The sequence below is a fragment of the Ctenopharyngodon idella genome, chromosome 16 (genome assembly GCF_019924925.1).
Source record: "Ctenopharyngodon idella isolate HZGC_01 chromosome 16, HZGC01, whole genome shotgun sequence".
NCBI classification, from domain to species: Eukaryota; Metazoa; Chordata; class Actinopteri; order Cypriniformes; family Xenocyprididae; genus Ctenopharyngodon; species Ctenopharyngodon idella.
The window spans coordinates 10,221,466-10,234,707 of record NC_067235.1 but is presented as its reverse complement, the minus strand read 5'-3'; the positions used below and the strand labels follow the sequence as shown (position 1 = coordinate 10,234,707).

The following is a 13,242-nucleotide window of genomic DNA, read 5'->3' as shown; positions in this document are numbered from 1 at the left end:
CCTCAGTGAGCATAATACTTCTTTAAAAAAAAAAAACAAAAAAAAAACACCCATACTTTTGAACAGTAGTGTGTCTGTCTACTGTATATAGCAAATGACTTCAAAAAGAAAACATTTACAAGACATTTTAATAATAATCACTAAACTGAGACACACTCACCAGCAGTTTCCCAAATTTGATGAGAAAGGCCTCAGTTACCACCTGCGGTCGGAAGATCTGTCAAACCAAACAGGTACAGTCATGAAGCGATTCAGTATAAAAGACGCTTCGCCAACCCTACAACACTGTACAACACTGCTATTCAGTATCCTTTAGTCTTATTTCGTTTGAGTGCCACTAAAAACTGTCAGTCTCACTTGAGCTTTAGCAGCTATGAAGTCTTACAGTTGTCTTGAACACAGCCAAATGCATGCTGTAGATTTCTTTCATCGTACTGCAAAATCGGCAGTCTATTCTATTAATGCATCATGCTCACCGACGGCCGATAAATTGCCTTTGCAATGAATCTTCTGGCAGGTTCAGAATTTTTGGGCCGCATTGCTGCAATCTAACTGCTCCTGCGACGTTCAACACTGTCAATTGTGACTTAAATCCCAGCTACGATGCATATCGCACAGTCTGACATAAGAACGTTAATGTCACTGAGGAATGTCACCGTTAAAGTCTGCCGTGGGCTTTACCCAAGATCTCATTCGGGACACATTGTACTGTACAATCTGACAAGCAAGGATCGTGGAGGACAGCAAAAAAAAAAAAAAAAAAAAAAAAAAAAAAAAAAAAAAAAAAAAAAAATCGCAAAATGTTCTGCCAGTTTAAGAGAAAATGTTATAAAGCTCTACTGTTCTGTCAGAGGACATTTTTCCCATCATGCACCATTTCAACCAAGCAACAGAAGATGCAGTGCTTGACACTTACTTTTTTCCCCAAGGAGCACAAGTTGAAAAATTTAGGAGCACATTATAAAAAAAAAAAAAAAAAAAAAAAAAAACTGAAATGAAAATTTATCAAACAAGAGACATTTACAAGCAAAAATATTTAATTTATTAGAATACAAAAAGTACACTAGTTTTTAATTTCTTTTTTTGTTTTTATTCAAGGTGCATTTAATAATTATATAATTATTTACTGGCCTACTTCAAACTATATTTACATGAACAATATTAAATAACGTTCTTAGTATTTTCTTCTTTTGATGCGTCCGGACAAAAGCTACAAGAGCTTATGCTGAATTAAATGCCAGATACAGTTTATTGTGTACCAAAATACCAATAATAACCAGGTTTAAAAAAACAAAAAACAAAAAAAAAAAACATGCATAATGTGGGACTTTAAATTATAAACAAGCCCTAAATACACTGGGACTCTTATTTTTGTAATGTGTATGCTTTACTATTGCCTGCTGCTTTTTAAAAAGATAAAGGAGATAAAATACGCACTCCTACATCCATCTACAGCAGTGGTTCCCAAACTGAGGTACATGAAGTGACAGAGGGGGTACACAAACAAAATGCTGAGTTTTGCCACTAATTTAATTCTGCCCCACCTTATAATAACATTAAAACCGAGCATGCATTTCTAATAAGCAAAATGCCGCCTCTAATGTAAAAACAGGAATGGTAGTGCCGTAAAAGGTCAAATACATGACATCCAATCAAATTAAATCATCCTTTGCTGTCAAAACTGACTGCATCCACACAAGCAGCATGCATATGATAGGTTGTGTGTAGAGTATGCTGCCTTAGCAAATTGAGCTACATTGCTGGCTTCTCAACAATATAGCTTTGTAAATGTGGGGTTTTAACACTTACTAGACACAGACTATGCATAGCATAGAGCTTGACTTAAAACTCTCTTCGATACAAAAACATACCCTATGTGAGTTCTTGTTTTTTAATGCTGATAATATATTATAAAAGCAAGAATGCAAATTTTCCCGAATATCCACACAATTGTAAATGTGATATTTATTTTATAGGTTACACTTCATTTTGACGGTCCACTTTAGACATTCTACTAACTATAAGGACTTTTTTCAACTACATGTCAACTAAACCTCATTAGATTATTGGTAGACTGTAGTAGACTTAGGTTAGGATTCGGGGTAGTAGAATAAGTTGACACGTAGTTGCAAAGTTACTTATAGTCAGTAGAATGATTGTTGGGGGACCATCACAAAATTTTAGCAGATATTAAGCAGACAGTCTACTAATACTCTAATGGGAGTCAGTTGACATGTACTTGCAAAATTACTTATAGTTAATACTTATAGAATGCATAAAGTGGACCATCGAAATAAAGTGTTACCACAACAGTTCAACAAACAAAAAGGTAACATTAAGTGGCGTACATTCTAAACACGGTACTGTCAGTATTGTTTGCTCTATATTGAACACAAAATAATAGTGCCAATGAAAGCCAAAGCAGAACAGTTTCTCAGCAACACACAGCGGTGTTTCGTTAGTGAATGAAACTGCAGCTTTGAATTAATCGGGACAGTCAATGATTCAATGACCCATTCATAAATGCAGCCACTTGCTTCGCTACTGAATGAATGAATGACTTGATAGCTCACTCATTAAGACAGTGACTTGCCGCCACATACTGACGGTTTTAATTTAATATTTAAAAGTATCACTTCGTTTTTGACATTTTATATTTCTCTATTGAACATTTTTTTTTTCTATTTAAAACAATATCTCATAATATTAGTCTATTTCTGCCATTGTAATTTAATTCATGCTACCTTTGAGCAGCATTAAACAGTTTGTAAATCCATCTAGATGCAACTTGTGCCACTGCAGTACAAAGATGATTGTTTAAATTTCAAATTAAGAATTTGACATAAAACGTCATACATTTAATAGGGTTAGAGAAACACTGCCCTTATAAAGGTAAAGAATGCACTTAAAAATCCATTTAAACGGGGAAATATTGTCCCTTCATGGAAAGTTGTGACTGCAGTTTAACACCGTGTCTATACCGGACATGACCATTGAAGAGTTGCATCGTGCCACGCAGCAACAGCTAGAAGCGGTCTACACTGGACGTGACAAAGTGACCATTGCAAATCCATTTGTCCTTCCTATGAGAAGTATTGTGAGTGCTTGGAGTACATCATTAATAGAACGAGGCATCAGTTTACTGTCGGGGATTTGACATGTTGTCCCATCCAGTGTAGACAAAATCACTGATTATAATAGGTTCTAGGGCTGTCATAAACAATTATTTTGGTAAATCGAGTAATCAATCTATTATTTTGACGATTAATCAAGTAATCAGATTTTTTGTGGTAATAAAAAAATAGAAAATGCCTTATGTATAACAAATGCCTGCAGAGGGCGCCAACGGCCTAGTGATTGTTGTTGTTACGAACCAGATCAAATCCTTAATATTGGCCAAATATTTACTTAATCTTTAATATTTGGCAATTTCTTTATGATGTAAATGCTAAGGCCACTGTAATTTCTGTAACATCAAAACATAAAAACTCAGAACGAGGGTTTAAACTTTTATTTTGAAATCACGATGAACAGTTTGCATATTTAGAAACATATGTATTCCCCTGTGTTTGCTTAGGTTTATAAGTGATTTACGTTACAAATCTGATTAAATGGCGCACAGTGCGTTCCCAGATGAACGTTATAAGCAACCCAAACTCCCAGAAAATGGACTTTGTTAACCAAGCTGCTGAGATGCACTCCACATATGTAAAACAGTGTAACACTTCATATGAAACATAAAGCACATCAGACGTTACGCATTCCCAAATGCACATACGCATTCCAAAACAAACAGCACATGTAGAGACCGAGTTTGTGCAAAGCTTCTATGAACAGAGCCGCACTGAGATGGAAGAAACTCGTACCTGCACACATGTAAATAATTAAAGCGTCGTGCTTCATCCTCAGCGCATATTCACAATAGCACTATGCTACACTATATTGCCAAAGTATTGGGACACCCCTCCAAATCATTGAATTCAGGTGTTCCAATGCTCTTCCATGGCCACAGGTGTATAAAATCAAGCACCTAGACATGCAGACTGCTTCTACAAACATTTGTGAAAGAATGGGTCACTCTCAGGAGCTCAGTGAATTCAAGCGTGGTACCGTGATAGGTTGCCACCTGTGCAAAAAGTCCATTCATGAAATTCCTTCACTACTAAATATTCCACGGTCAACTGTTAGTGGTATCATAAAGTGGAAGCAATTGGGAACAACAGCAACTCAGCCATGAAGTGGTAGGCCACGTAAAAATTACAGAGTGGGGTCAGCGCATGCTGAGGCGCACAGTGCGCAGAAGTCGCCAACTTTCTGCAGAGTCAACAGCTACAGACCTCCAAACTTCGTGTGGCCTTCAGATTAGCTCAAGAACAGTGAGTAGAGAGCTTCATGGAATGGGTTTCCATAGCCGAGCAGCTGCATCCAAGCCTTACATCACCAAGTGCAATGCAAAACGTCGGATGCAGTGATGTAAAGCATGCCGCCACTGAACTCTAGAGCAGTGGAGACGTGTTCTTTGGAGTGACGAATCCGATCCGTTCTGGCAATCCGATGGACGAGTCTGGGTTTGGCGGTTGCCAGGAGAACAGTACTTGCCTGACTGCATTGTGCCAAGTGTAAAGTTTGGTGGAAGGGGGATTATGGTGTGGGGTTGTTTTTCAGGGGTTGGGCTTGGCCCCTTAGTTCCAGTGAGAGGAACTCTTAATGCTTCAGCATACCAAGACATTTTGGGCAATTTCATGCTCCCAACTTTGTGGGAACAGTTTGGGGATGGCCCCTTCCTTTCCAACATGACTGCGCACCAGTGCACAAAGCAAGGTCCATAAAGACATGGATGAGTGAGTCTGGTGTGGGGGAACTTGACTGGCCTGCACAGAGTTCTGACCTCAACCCGATAGAACACCTTTGGGATGAATTAGAGCAGAGACTGCGAGCCAGGCCTACTCGCCAACATCACTGCCTGACCTCACAAATGCGCTTCATGAAAATTGGGTCAAAAATTCCCATAAACACACTCCTAAACCTTGTGGAAAGCCTTCCCAGAAGAGTTGAGGCTATTATAGCTGCAAAGGGTGGGCCAACTCCATATTAAACCCTACGGATCATGGGATGTCATTAATGTTTATGTGCACGTAAAGGCAGGCGTCCCAAAACTTTTGGCAATATAGTGTATATTATCATTTTTAAATGGTTTTAATACGTTGTGCAGCCTTAGAAAATGGTCTATTAATGTGGTTCATGGATTCTCCTCCGTGGAATGCACCACTTCCAGTATTTTGTTGGTTACTCGACACGGGCAAATTGCAATCGAGGATTTAAAAAAAAAAAAAAAAAAAAATCGAGTGCTCAAATTGCATCGAGGAATTGTGACAGCCCTAATGGGTTCTATTGTCTTTTGTCGAGTCGTATTGTGCTGCTCGCGTCTGGTGTAGACATGGTGTAAGTAGAATAGAGGGGGTAAGCAGAAGGATGTCAATTGCCTCAGGGGTTACGCCACCTCTAAAAAATTTGGGAACCACTGATCTACAGCATATTACAATATAAACACCATGAAGTAAACATTGTCATAATTCATCAATAGTACATCATAAGCAATCTATTTTAAGAAATGCACGGTATTCATTGATTGCGAACAACAATACGCAACACCACCATGCAGTGCTCACATTTATTTAATTAAATCATACTCTTTTAAAGTTTAATAATCACATTAGGCTGTATAGCAATTCTTTTTTTCCATCCCCAAATTTAAGATCTCTTAAAATAATGAATACATTTATTATACCATTTTAGATATTTAAGAATTTTTATCACCCTAAATTTCCTAAAACTGAAGGAAGGGACTTTCTTTATTCACACACGTGCTTCTAAATACATTGTACAATTCACAAACATATCTTTTTTAGTAGCAAATGTAAGTAAAATGCTGTCGAGCCCTGAGATTTGGTGTTTGAGTATTCCATTTAAAATGTCATATTAGGATGTGATCCTCCTCTCTGGAGGACTTCAGCGCTGGTGTGAGAATGAGGGGGGTTCATGTTTGTGCTATAGGATCGTAATGATGCAAGGTCAGAGGTCACAGTCCTGGACAGTGAGGTATTGAACTCTTATCCACTCTCGACTATGAGAAACACACCGGATCTGACCTCTGCGCTGACCCCTGTGACTGATGAATGCTTGAGTGTCAGCGTAGTGTGTTGGCTGTCAGTGAAGCAACAGTCCGGAGAGACAGATGAGACCACAGAGAGGGCTCATCACATGAATGTATGTATGGATGCACAAAAACACAGGCATGCTCTCACACTACAAGAGCACGACGCCTCTCAGAACCACACAGCAGCTGAAGAGATCACGCATTCGGGGCTCAAGGGCATAAGAGGCCAGTGAAGTCTCAAAGATGCAGACCAACCTGCTACTGGGAAGACAACCAGCTATGCCCTGCAGCATTTTTCTTAATATCAGAACACACATACACACACAGGTTTTGTGTAGCCAGACTTTTGACTATAGGCATGAAGTCTAGCCCACACTTCAGCTTATTCTAGCCAAGAACCGCCTACTTAGGCAGGAAGGGGTCGTATGACTGATAAAAGTTTGGACGTTTTTTTTTTTTTTTTTTTTACTATTTTCAACATTGTGAATAACACACATGGAAGACTGTGAATTGCTCAGTGACCAAAATGCTTAATTAAATCAAAATAACGCTATATATCATATAAGCTAACATATTTTAGCTTCTTCAAATTAGCCAACCTTTGTTGGCTCAAAGTAGCCTACTCCAAATGTTCTCAGCCAAATTTTAGCATTTTCTCAGCCAATTATATGAGGAGCTTCCTTTTTAAACTGTACTGAAAAAGTTTGCATATACTGTAATAAAATAACAATAATTAGGGATGCACCAATAGGATTTTTTGGGGCCGATACCGATTTTAACAAACAATTATTGGCCGATTCCGATACCGATATTTGTCACATTATCTCTTATTTGAAATTTTGTCATCAAAATAGATTATTTTGATCATGTTTTAAATCAGCAAAGTTCAAAAACACCTGCATTAAATTATACTAGCAGGTTTATTGCTGCATAATCAAATAATTTCTAATGAACATGGATTGGATCCATTTAACATTTAGCAGGCCAACATACAGAAACAACAGAACAAAGATACATATGAAATAAACAGTGCTTTATAGGTAGGTTTAACAGTTTTCAGGTACAGAAATATTGTAAACAAATGTAAAATAGCACTGCATATCCTTCACTGTATAAATTAAATACATATTAATCATTCTTTATTGTAACAGACTTTATTATGATTAATCTTCTAATTTGTTTTTGTATACATTTTAATATTTTTTGTAAGTTTAAATATGTATAAGATCTCCTTTACAAAGGCGGGACTCTTATTGTGATGGGTGTTCTAGTCTATGGAGCTATATAGGTAATGAAAGCACGCTGTTCTTCAGAGTTATTTTGCAGATTTAATGTTTGTCAGTTTATTAAGCACCCCTCAAAAAGGCATGAGATGTTTGTATTTGTTTACTGTTAGTTGTATTAAGTGTTTTGTGTAATTCGCTGTATGTTGATGATAATGTAACGAGGGAGAGTTTAACGTGCACTTCTTGTGCTCTGTATTGTTTAGCTCTTATGGTGATTTTTTGGAGTGAAAAATAAACTTAATAAAACATCAGTAAAAAGTTTTGGTCATCATTCGGATGGGGTCTGCTACACTTATGAAAGTTACAAAAGTTATTTATTCAAGAATAGTGTGCGATCTTTTGTTATTTGATTAGCATTAAAGCGCAGACAGCAGCGCTCGAATTATGCAACAGACATCATACAGCTCAGTTCCTTCACGCAGTTAATTAATAAACCATCGGTTTGTTATATCTGCCTTTTTCCTGCTATAGCCAATTTGCTGATGGCTGTAAATTGAGCAAAAATTGGCCGATGAATATCGGCGGCTGATACATCGGTGCATCCCTAATAAAAATAATAATATAAAAAAATAATAGTTAGATTTATTAGAAATATTAATGTTTTATAGTGTAAAACAGTCCTAATTTGGGGTTGGTACATTTTTTTTTAAAATGTTTTTGAAAAGTCTCTTATGCTCACCAAGGCTGAATATATTTTATCAGAAAAACAGTAAAAATTTAATATTGTGAAATATTATTACAATTGAAAAGAACTGTTTTATATTTTAATATATTTAAAAGTGTAATTTATTGCTGTGATGGCAAAGCTAAAATTTCAGCAGTCACTACTCCAGTCTTCAGCGTCACATGATCCTTCAGAAATCATTCTAAAATACTAATTATTATAAATTTTGAAAACCGTTGTGCTGATTAATATTTTTGTGGAAACTATGATAATTTTTTTTCAGGATTCTTTGATGAAAAGAAAGTTAAAAAGCAGCATTTATTTAACAGATTTTTTTTTTTTTTTTTTTTTGTAAGAGTACAAAAGTCTGTACAGCCATTTTAAAGCAAATTAATGTGTCCTTGCAGAAAAAAAGTACAAATTTCTTCTTTTTTCTTCTTTTTTTTTTTTTTTTTTTTTTAAAGTATATATATCTTACTGACCCCAAGATTTTGAGCATAAAGCATATTAAAAATAAAGGCGAGAAAAAATCCAGTATGTAGTTCTTCTTTGGAAGCGCTCACTGAAACAGCCTGGCAACTTTGTTTCACAACAGGTAAAAAAGGAAAAAAAAAAAAAAAAAAAGAAAAGAAAAAAAGCCCACCACCACCACACAGCTTCCACTTTTTTTCCAGCCAGTAAGATCGGAGTTGGCCATCTGGACAAATATTTGCCATATTTGAGTACAATATGCATTAGGAGGCTAGTGAGCGGTCTGTGGGTGATTCATGGATGTGCTGTCTGAGGCTGGCACTACACCAACACAACTCACTGTGAGGACCATTAAAGCAGACAGACACACAAACAAGCAAAAGAACTGCCTATTACCACTCTAAGCAGCCCACTGCAGCTCTGTGTTAATGGACATCAGTGTATCCTCCTCAGATGAGTTAATGACAGTGGAACTATCAGACAGACAGCTCTATCAGCTCCGACCCCTTCAAATGAGACGACTCAATCTGCCACTGAGTCTCCATGGCAAATCCTGGCCAAATGTAAAAGTGCATTTAATCAGCAGAGAGGCTCATCAACTCTGCACACTGACAAACATCTTTCTCTGAGAACACCAGATCCCTTCATATTAATTTTGGCGTGACTGAGTATGTCAGAAGTAAATCCAATTTTGCACTGTTTGGCAACTGGTAATAATCTCTGTGTAGTGTGTGTGTGTGTGTGTGTGTGTGTGTGTGTGTGTGTTAAATCTGCACCGGAAAGCTATTTAACAGATCATTCTGACACAGACAGTGATTACACACAGCGCGTGACAGGCAGGTATGGCACATCCTTCCTTTATTTTCTTTGCAGACGAAGACATTTAATAAAGTGAGTAAAAGAGTCTGGAAAGTTTATTTTGTAGTTAGTTTAAAAGTCACAAAATGATTCACAAATTTACTCTATTCAGACTATATCTATTACTATTCCATTTCCTATTCTTATTCCTATTCCATACCACACCACACCACACTACACTCCAGCAGGGCCTTAACCAGCATAGACATTTAGGGCGGACTCCCAATAATTAGAAATGGCCAAATTGTCTCCCCCAATATTGATGCTGCTCCGCTGTACTCCATTATACTGCTGTGTTTGTTAGGATAAACAAAAAGTTAAATTTTTTAGGCTGGTCTGCCTCAGCTGTCTATCGCTCATCACTGTCAGACTGAGTGAGCTGGCCAATCAAACCAAAGAAGGTGGGGCTTACTGTTCACAGAAGACGAGCGCGATTTCCAATGCAATGCTTTTGTTTTAGCAGTGAAAGAGTATGTGGCGAGCAAGTAGCTAAACATTTAATATTTGACCACTGTTTTGATTTAAATGTTCAGCAACCGACAGTAATATCCAGTGATGCAAACTACTCAACATTTTTATGAATTTCGCCATTTTGAATTAAAAACATGCTATTAACTGAATGTGACGAGCCAAGAAACGTTTTGAGTTTTTGACATATTAGACATACAACTAAGATTGAATACATATACATATATATATATATATATATATATATATATATATATATATATATATATATATATATATATTATTTGCAAATAGTTTAAATTGAGTGCTTAAACTTAACCCTGCACTACAGTACAGTATACTACACTATACTAATTCAATAAATAAATAAATAAATACATTTGACATACAGGCCAATGTCAGCTTTCACACAAGAATGTTTTTGTCCCTATGACAATGCCTGCATCTGAATATACATTCTTCCCTAATATATACTAGGTGAACAAATAGAATGTGAAAGAGTAGTATATGTCCAAATTCAGAGTATCCATAAAACAGTAGGTAAAAACTACCCTGATCTACTACTTTCTGCAAGATTCTGAATCACATCCTATGGACACTTTATTATCTCATGAGGCCAATGGCGAGGAGTTGTGAATGCATGTTTTTTTTTTTCTTTTTTCTTTCCCCAAACCAGTTCAGTGCAAACTCCTCCCCACAGCCGATTCTAAAGATTTCATTTGTCAACAGTGCTGATTGCCAACATTTATATGATTATGTGATTTCAATTGCAGCTAAAGGAATCCTTAGTGGCATTTTTATTTATGATAAAAACATATTCAATATACATTACACTACACTATTTTTCTCCAAAAAATATATCTCCAAAATGGATATACTACTATCGCACCTAATACTGTACTATGCATACCATTATATTATAATTTCACATGTATTTCAAGGTTTTCAATATTAAATAAATAAATAAATAAATAGGAACGATGAAACAATTTGAAAATTTACATTTAATATTGTATTTAAAGGTGCAGTAAGTGATTTCTGAGAAACACTGTTGATATTTGAAATCAACTCAAACAAACACACCGCTCTCTTTATTGCTCCGCCCCCAAGATGCACGAATACGCAAAGCAAAAGTGGATGTCTCTTTATCATAGATGAAATAAAGCAAAATAATGCTTCATGAAAAATAAATTGAAGATGACGAACAAATGACAAGGAAGAACAAAAAATGAAGAGTTTGTGTTGGTTGCCTGCAGCACAGCAGCTCCAGACAAACAATGACACTCAAAACTGTCCTGTTACTCTAGCTAACATTACAACAACAGCATGTCTTGGTTCTGTGAAACATAGCAAAACCAACGTTACTCACGTATGGAGCAGAAACAACACAACCTCGGCATCCATTTTCAGGCCTTCCCACTTAGGTCTCTGCAGCGCTAGAAAACTTTTGTAATATTAACGGGGGTCCTAAAGCTGTTACCTGATCATAACCCTTCTTTTTCCAGTGATATTCCTCTGACCTTCACTCTTTTGTAATGTCTCTCAGCCATCTCTCTTTCTTCAAATCTCCTCTCGCTCACTCTCACTTATCCTTCATCGTGAGTGTATACGTCCCCTACTGCTGATTGGCTACAAGTGTGTTGTGGTGCTCGGTCCAGTCCACTTTCAACAGCGTTTCGCTTGCTGCACCTTCAATAATTGTACTTATGCTATCAAAAATAGCTTTGTTTGTTTGAGTATCCTGATCAGCTCAACATAGCAACAATGGCTCAACCAGTAGTTCTAATTTGGGGTGCAACTACCAGTTTGTTTGGCCAATGCCAGATGGCAAGTATTTGAGAAACATGTTTTCATTATTTTTGAAATTGCCTTTATGACACAAGTGGTCCAGAAATCACACATTTCATCTTTAAGTTTACATTAAAACAGAAAAAGACAGGCTAAGATGTTCTAGGACATAGGGTGTCCAATCCTGCTCCTGGAGGCCCACTGTCCTGCAGAGTTCAGCTCCAATCCCAATTAAACACACCTGAACCAGCTAATCAAGGTCTTACTAGGCATACTTCCAGGAAGGTGTTTTGAGGCAAGTTGGAGCTAAACTCTGCAGGACAGTGCCCCCCCAGGACCGGGTGTGGACACCCCTGTTCTAGGATGTTCTGATCTAGTCAAAGGGGTACTTGGCCTGAACAGATTGTGAACCTCTGAGCAAAACAATGACTTTAAATGTATTTATATGTGAAATAAGGTATTATCAAGGTAGGTCCCTGTAGTGTATTTTTTTCAGGTTGTGCCATCTTTGAGGAGATCGAAAACCCAAAATAACTAGCAAAAAAGGTAAATATAGCAAGACCTGACATAGTCACACACACACCTGTGAGGTGAGCAGATGCAGCACCACAGCCATCATGGGGAGGCTCTGCTTCAGCTGACGGGACTGCGTAGGAGAGGGGTGCTTCCTTCCCACAATGCTGCCTAACACAGACAGGATGTCATCTACAGAGAGCCCACATAAACAGAGGCAGTGAGAAATCAGCCAATCACAAACAAACCATCATGATTAGTCTGGGTAGGTGGCCAGGGGCGTGAGCAGGTGTGTCTTCGTGTTGGGACGAAACCCGCAGGAAGAACTGAACCGGTTTGAACTGGTTTAAGGGGGGTGCGGTGGTGTGTAGCGGCACTGATTTACAAATGAAAAAAGAGGAACAGGTCGATACCTGAGAGCCTGCTCACGTATTCAATCAGAAAGGTAATTAAAGAGAGGCCAATCAAATTGGATGTTCAATCTTATTGCCCCTTCTTTGTTTTGCCCATTTCACTCTGTTCCATCTCGGGTGAATTCTTTGCGTTCCCTTTTCCCTCTTTTTTGGGTGTATTGTGATTGATTTACCCAGGATGGCTGGCAGTTCGTGCACGGTGTGACGGATGAAGAGGGTCAGGCATTTTGACAGGTATTCATTGCCGCTTTGTTGCTCCCTTCCTGGCGTGGCCTTTCGGATGTCTCTTTCAATGTACATCACCAGCCTGAGAGAAGGGTTGGCAAAACATTATTATTCATCTGCAGACACCCAGACCAAACAGAGAGAGAGAGAGAGAGAGAGAGAGAGAGAGAGAGAGAGAGAGAGAGAGAGAAACACAGTGAGGAGAGGATAGATGCTTTTAATCAATTACTCTCAACAGCTGGAGGGGTGACAGAATGGAGATGAAATGGTGTTGATCCTGAAACAATATCAGAAAGGGAATGAGGTCTGTCTGCCTGGCTAAAAGGACCAGAGGAAAACAAGATGCATCTGGCAAGGAATTGAATTTGAAGTGTATAAGGTACACAAATTGGTGGCTGA

The 13,242-nt window shown here is 37.8% G+C and overlaps 1 protein-coding gene across 1 annotated transcript in view; it reads right to left on the bottom strand.

Annotated features, from left to right (window-relative positions):
• Positions 1-13,242, bottom strand: part of ulk4 (unc-51 like kinase 4) — a 237,735-nt gene that overhangs the window by 126,458 nt on the left and 98,035 nt on the right. The window contains exons 23-25 of the mRNA XM_051866618.1: positions 12,792-12,925; positions 12,276-12,397; positions 161-217 (exon numbers count right to left, since the gene is read on the bottom strand). Coding sequence (XP_051722578.1) covers positions 161-217; positions 12,276-12,397; positions 12,792-12,925 — 313 coding nt within the window. The remainder of the gene's footprint in view (positions 1-160; positions 218-12,275; positions 12,398-12,791; positions 12,926-13,242) is intronic.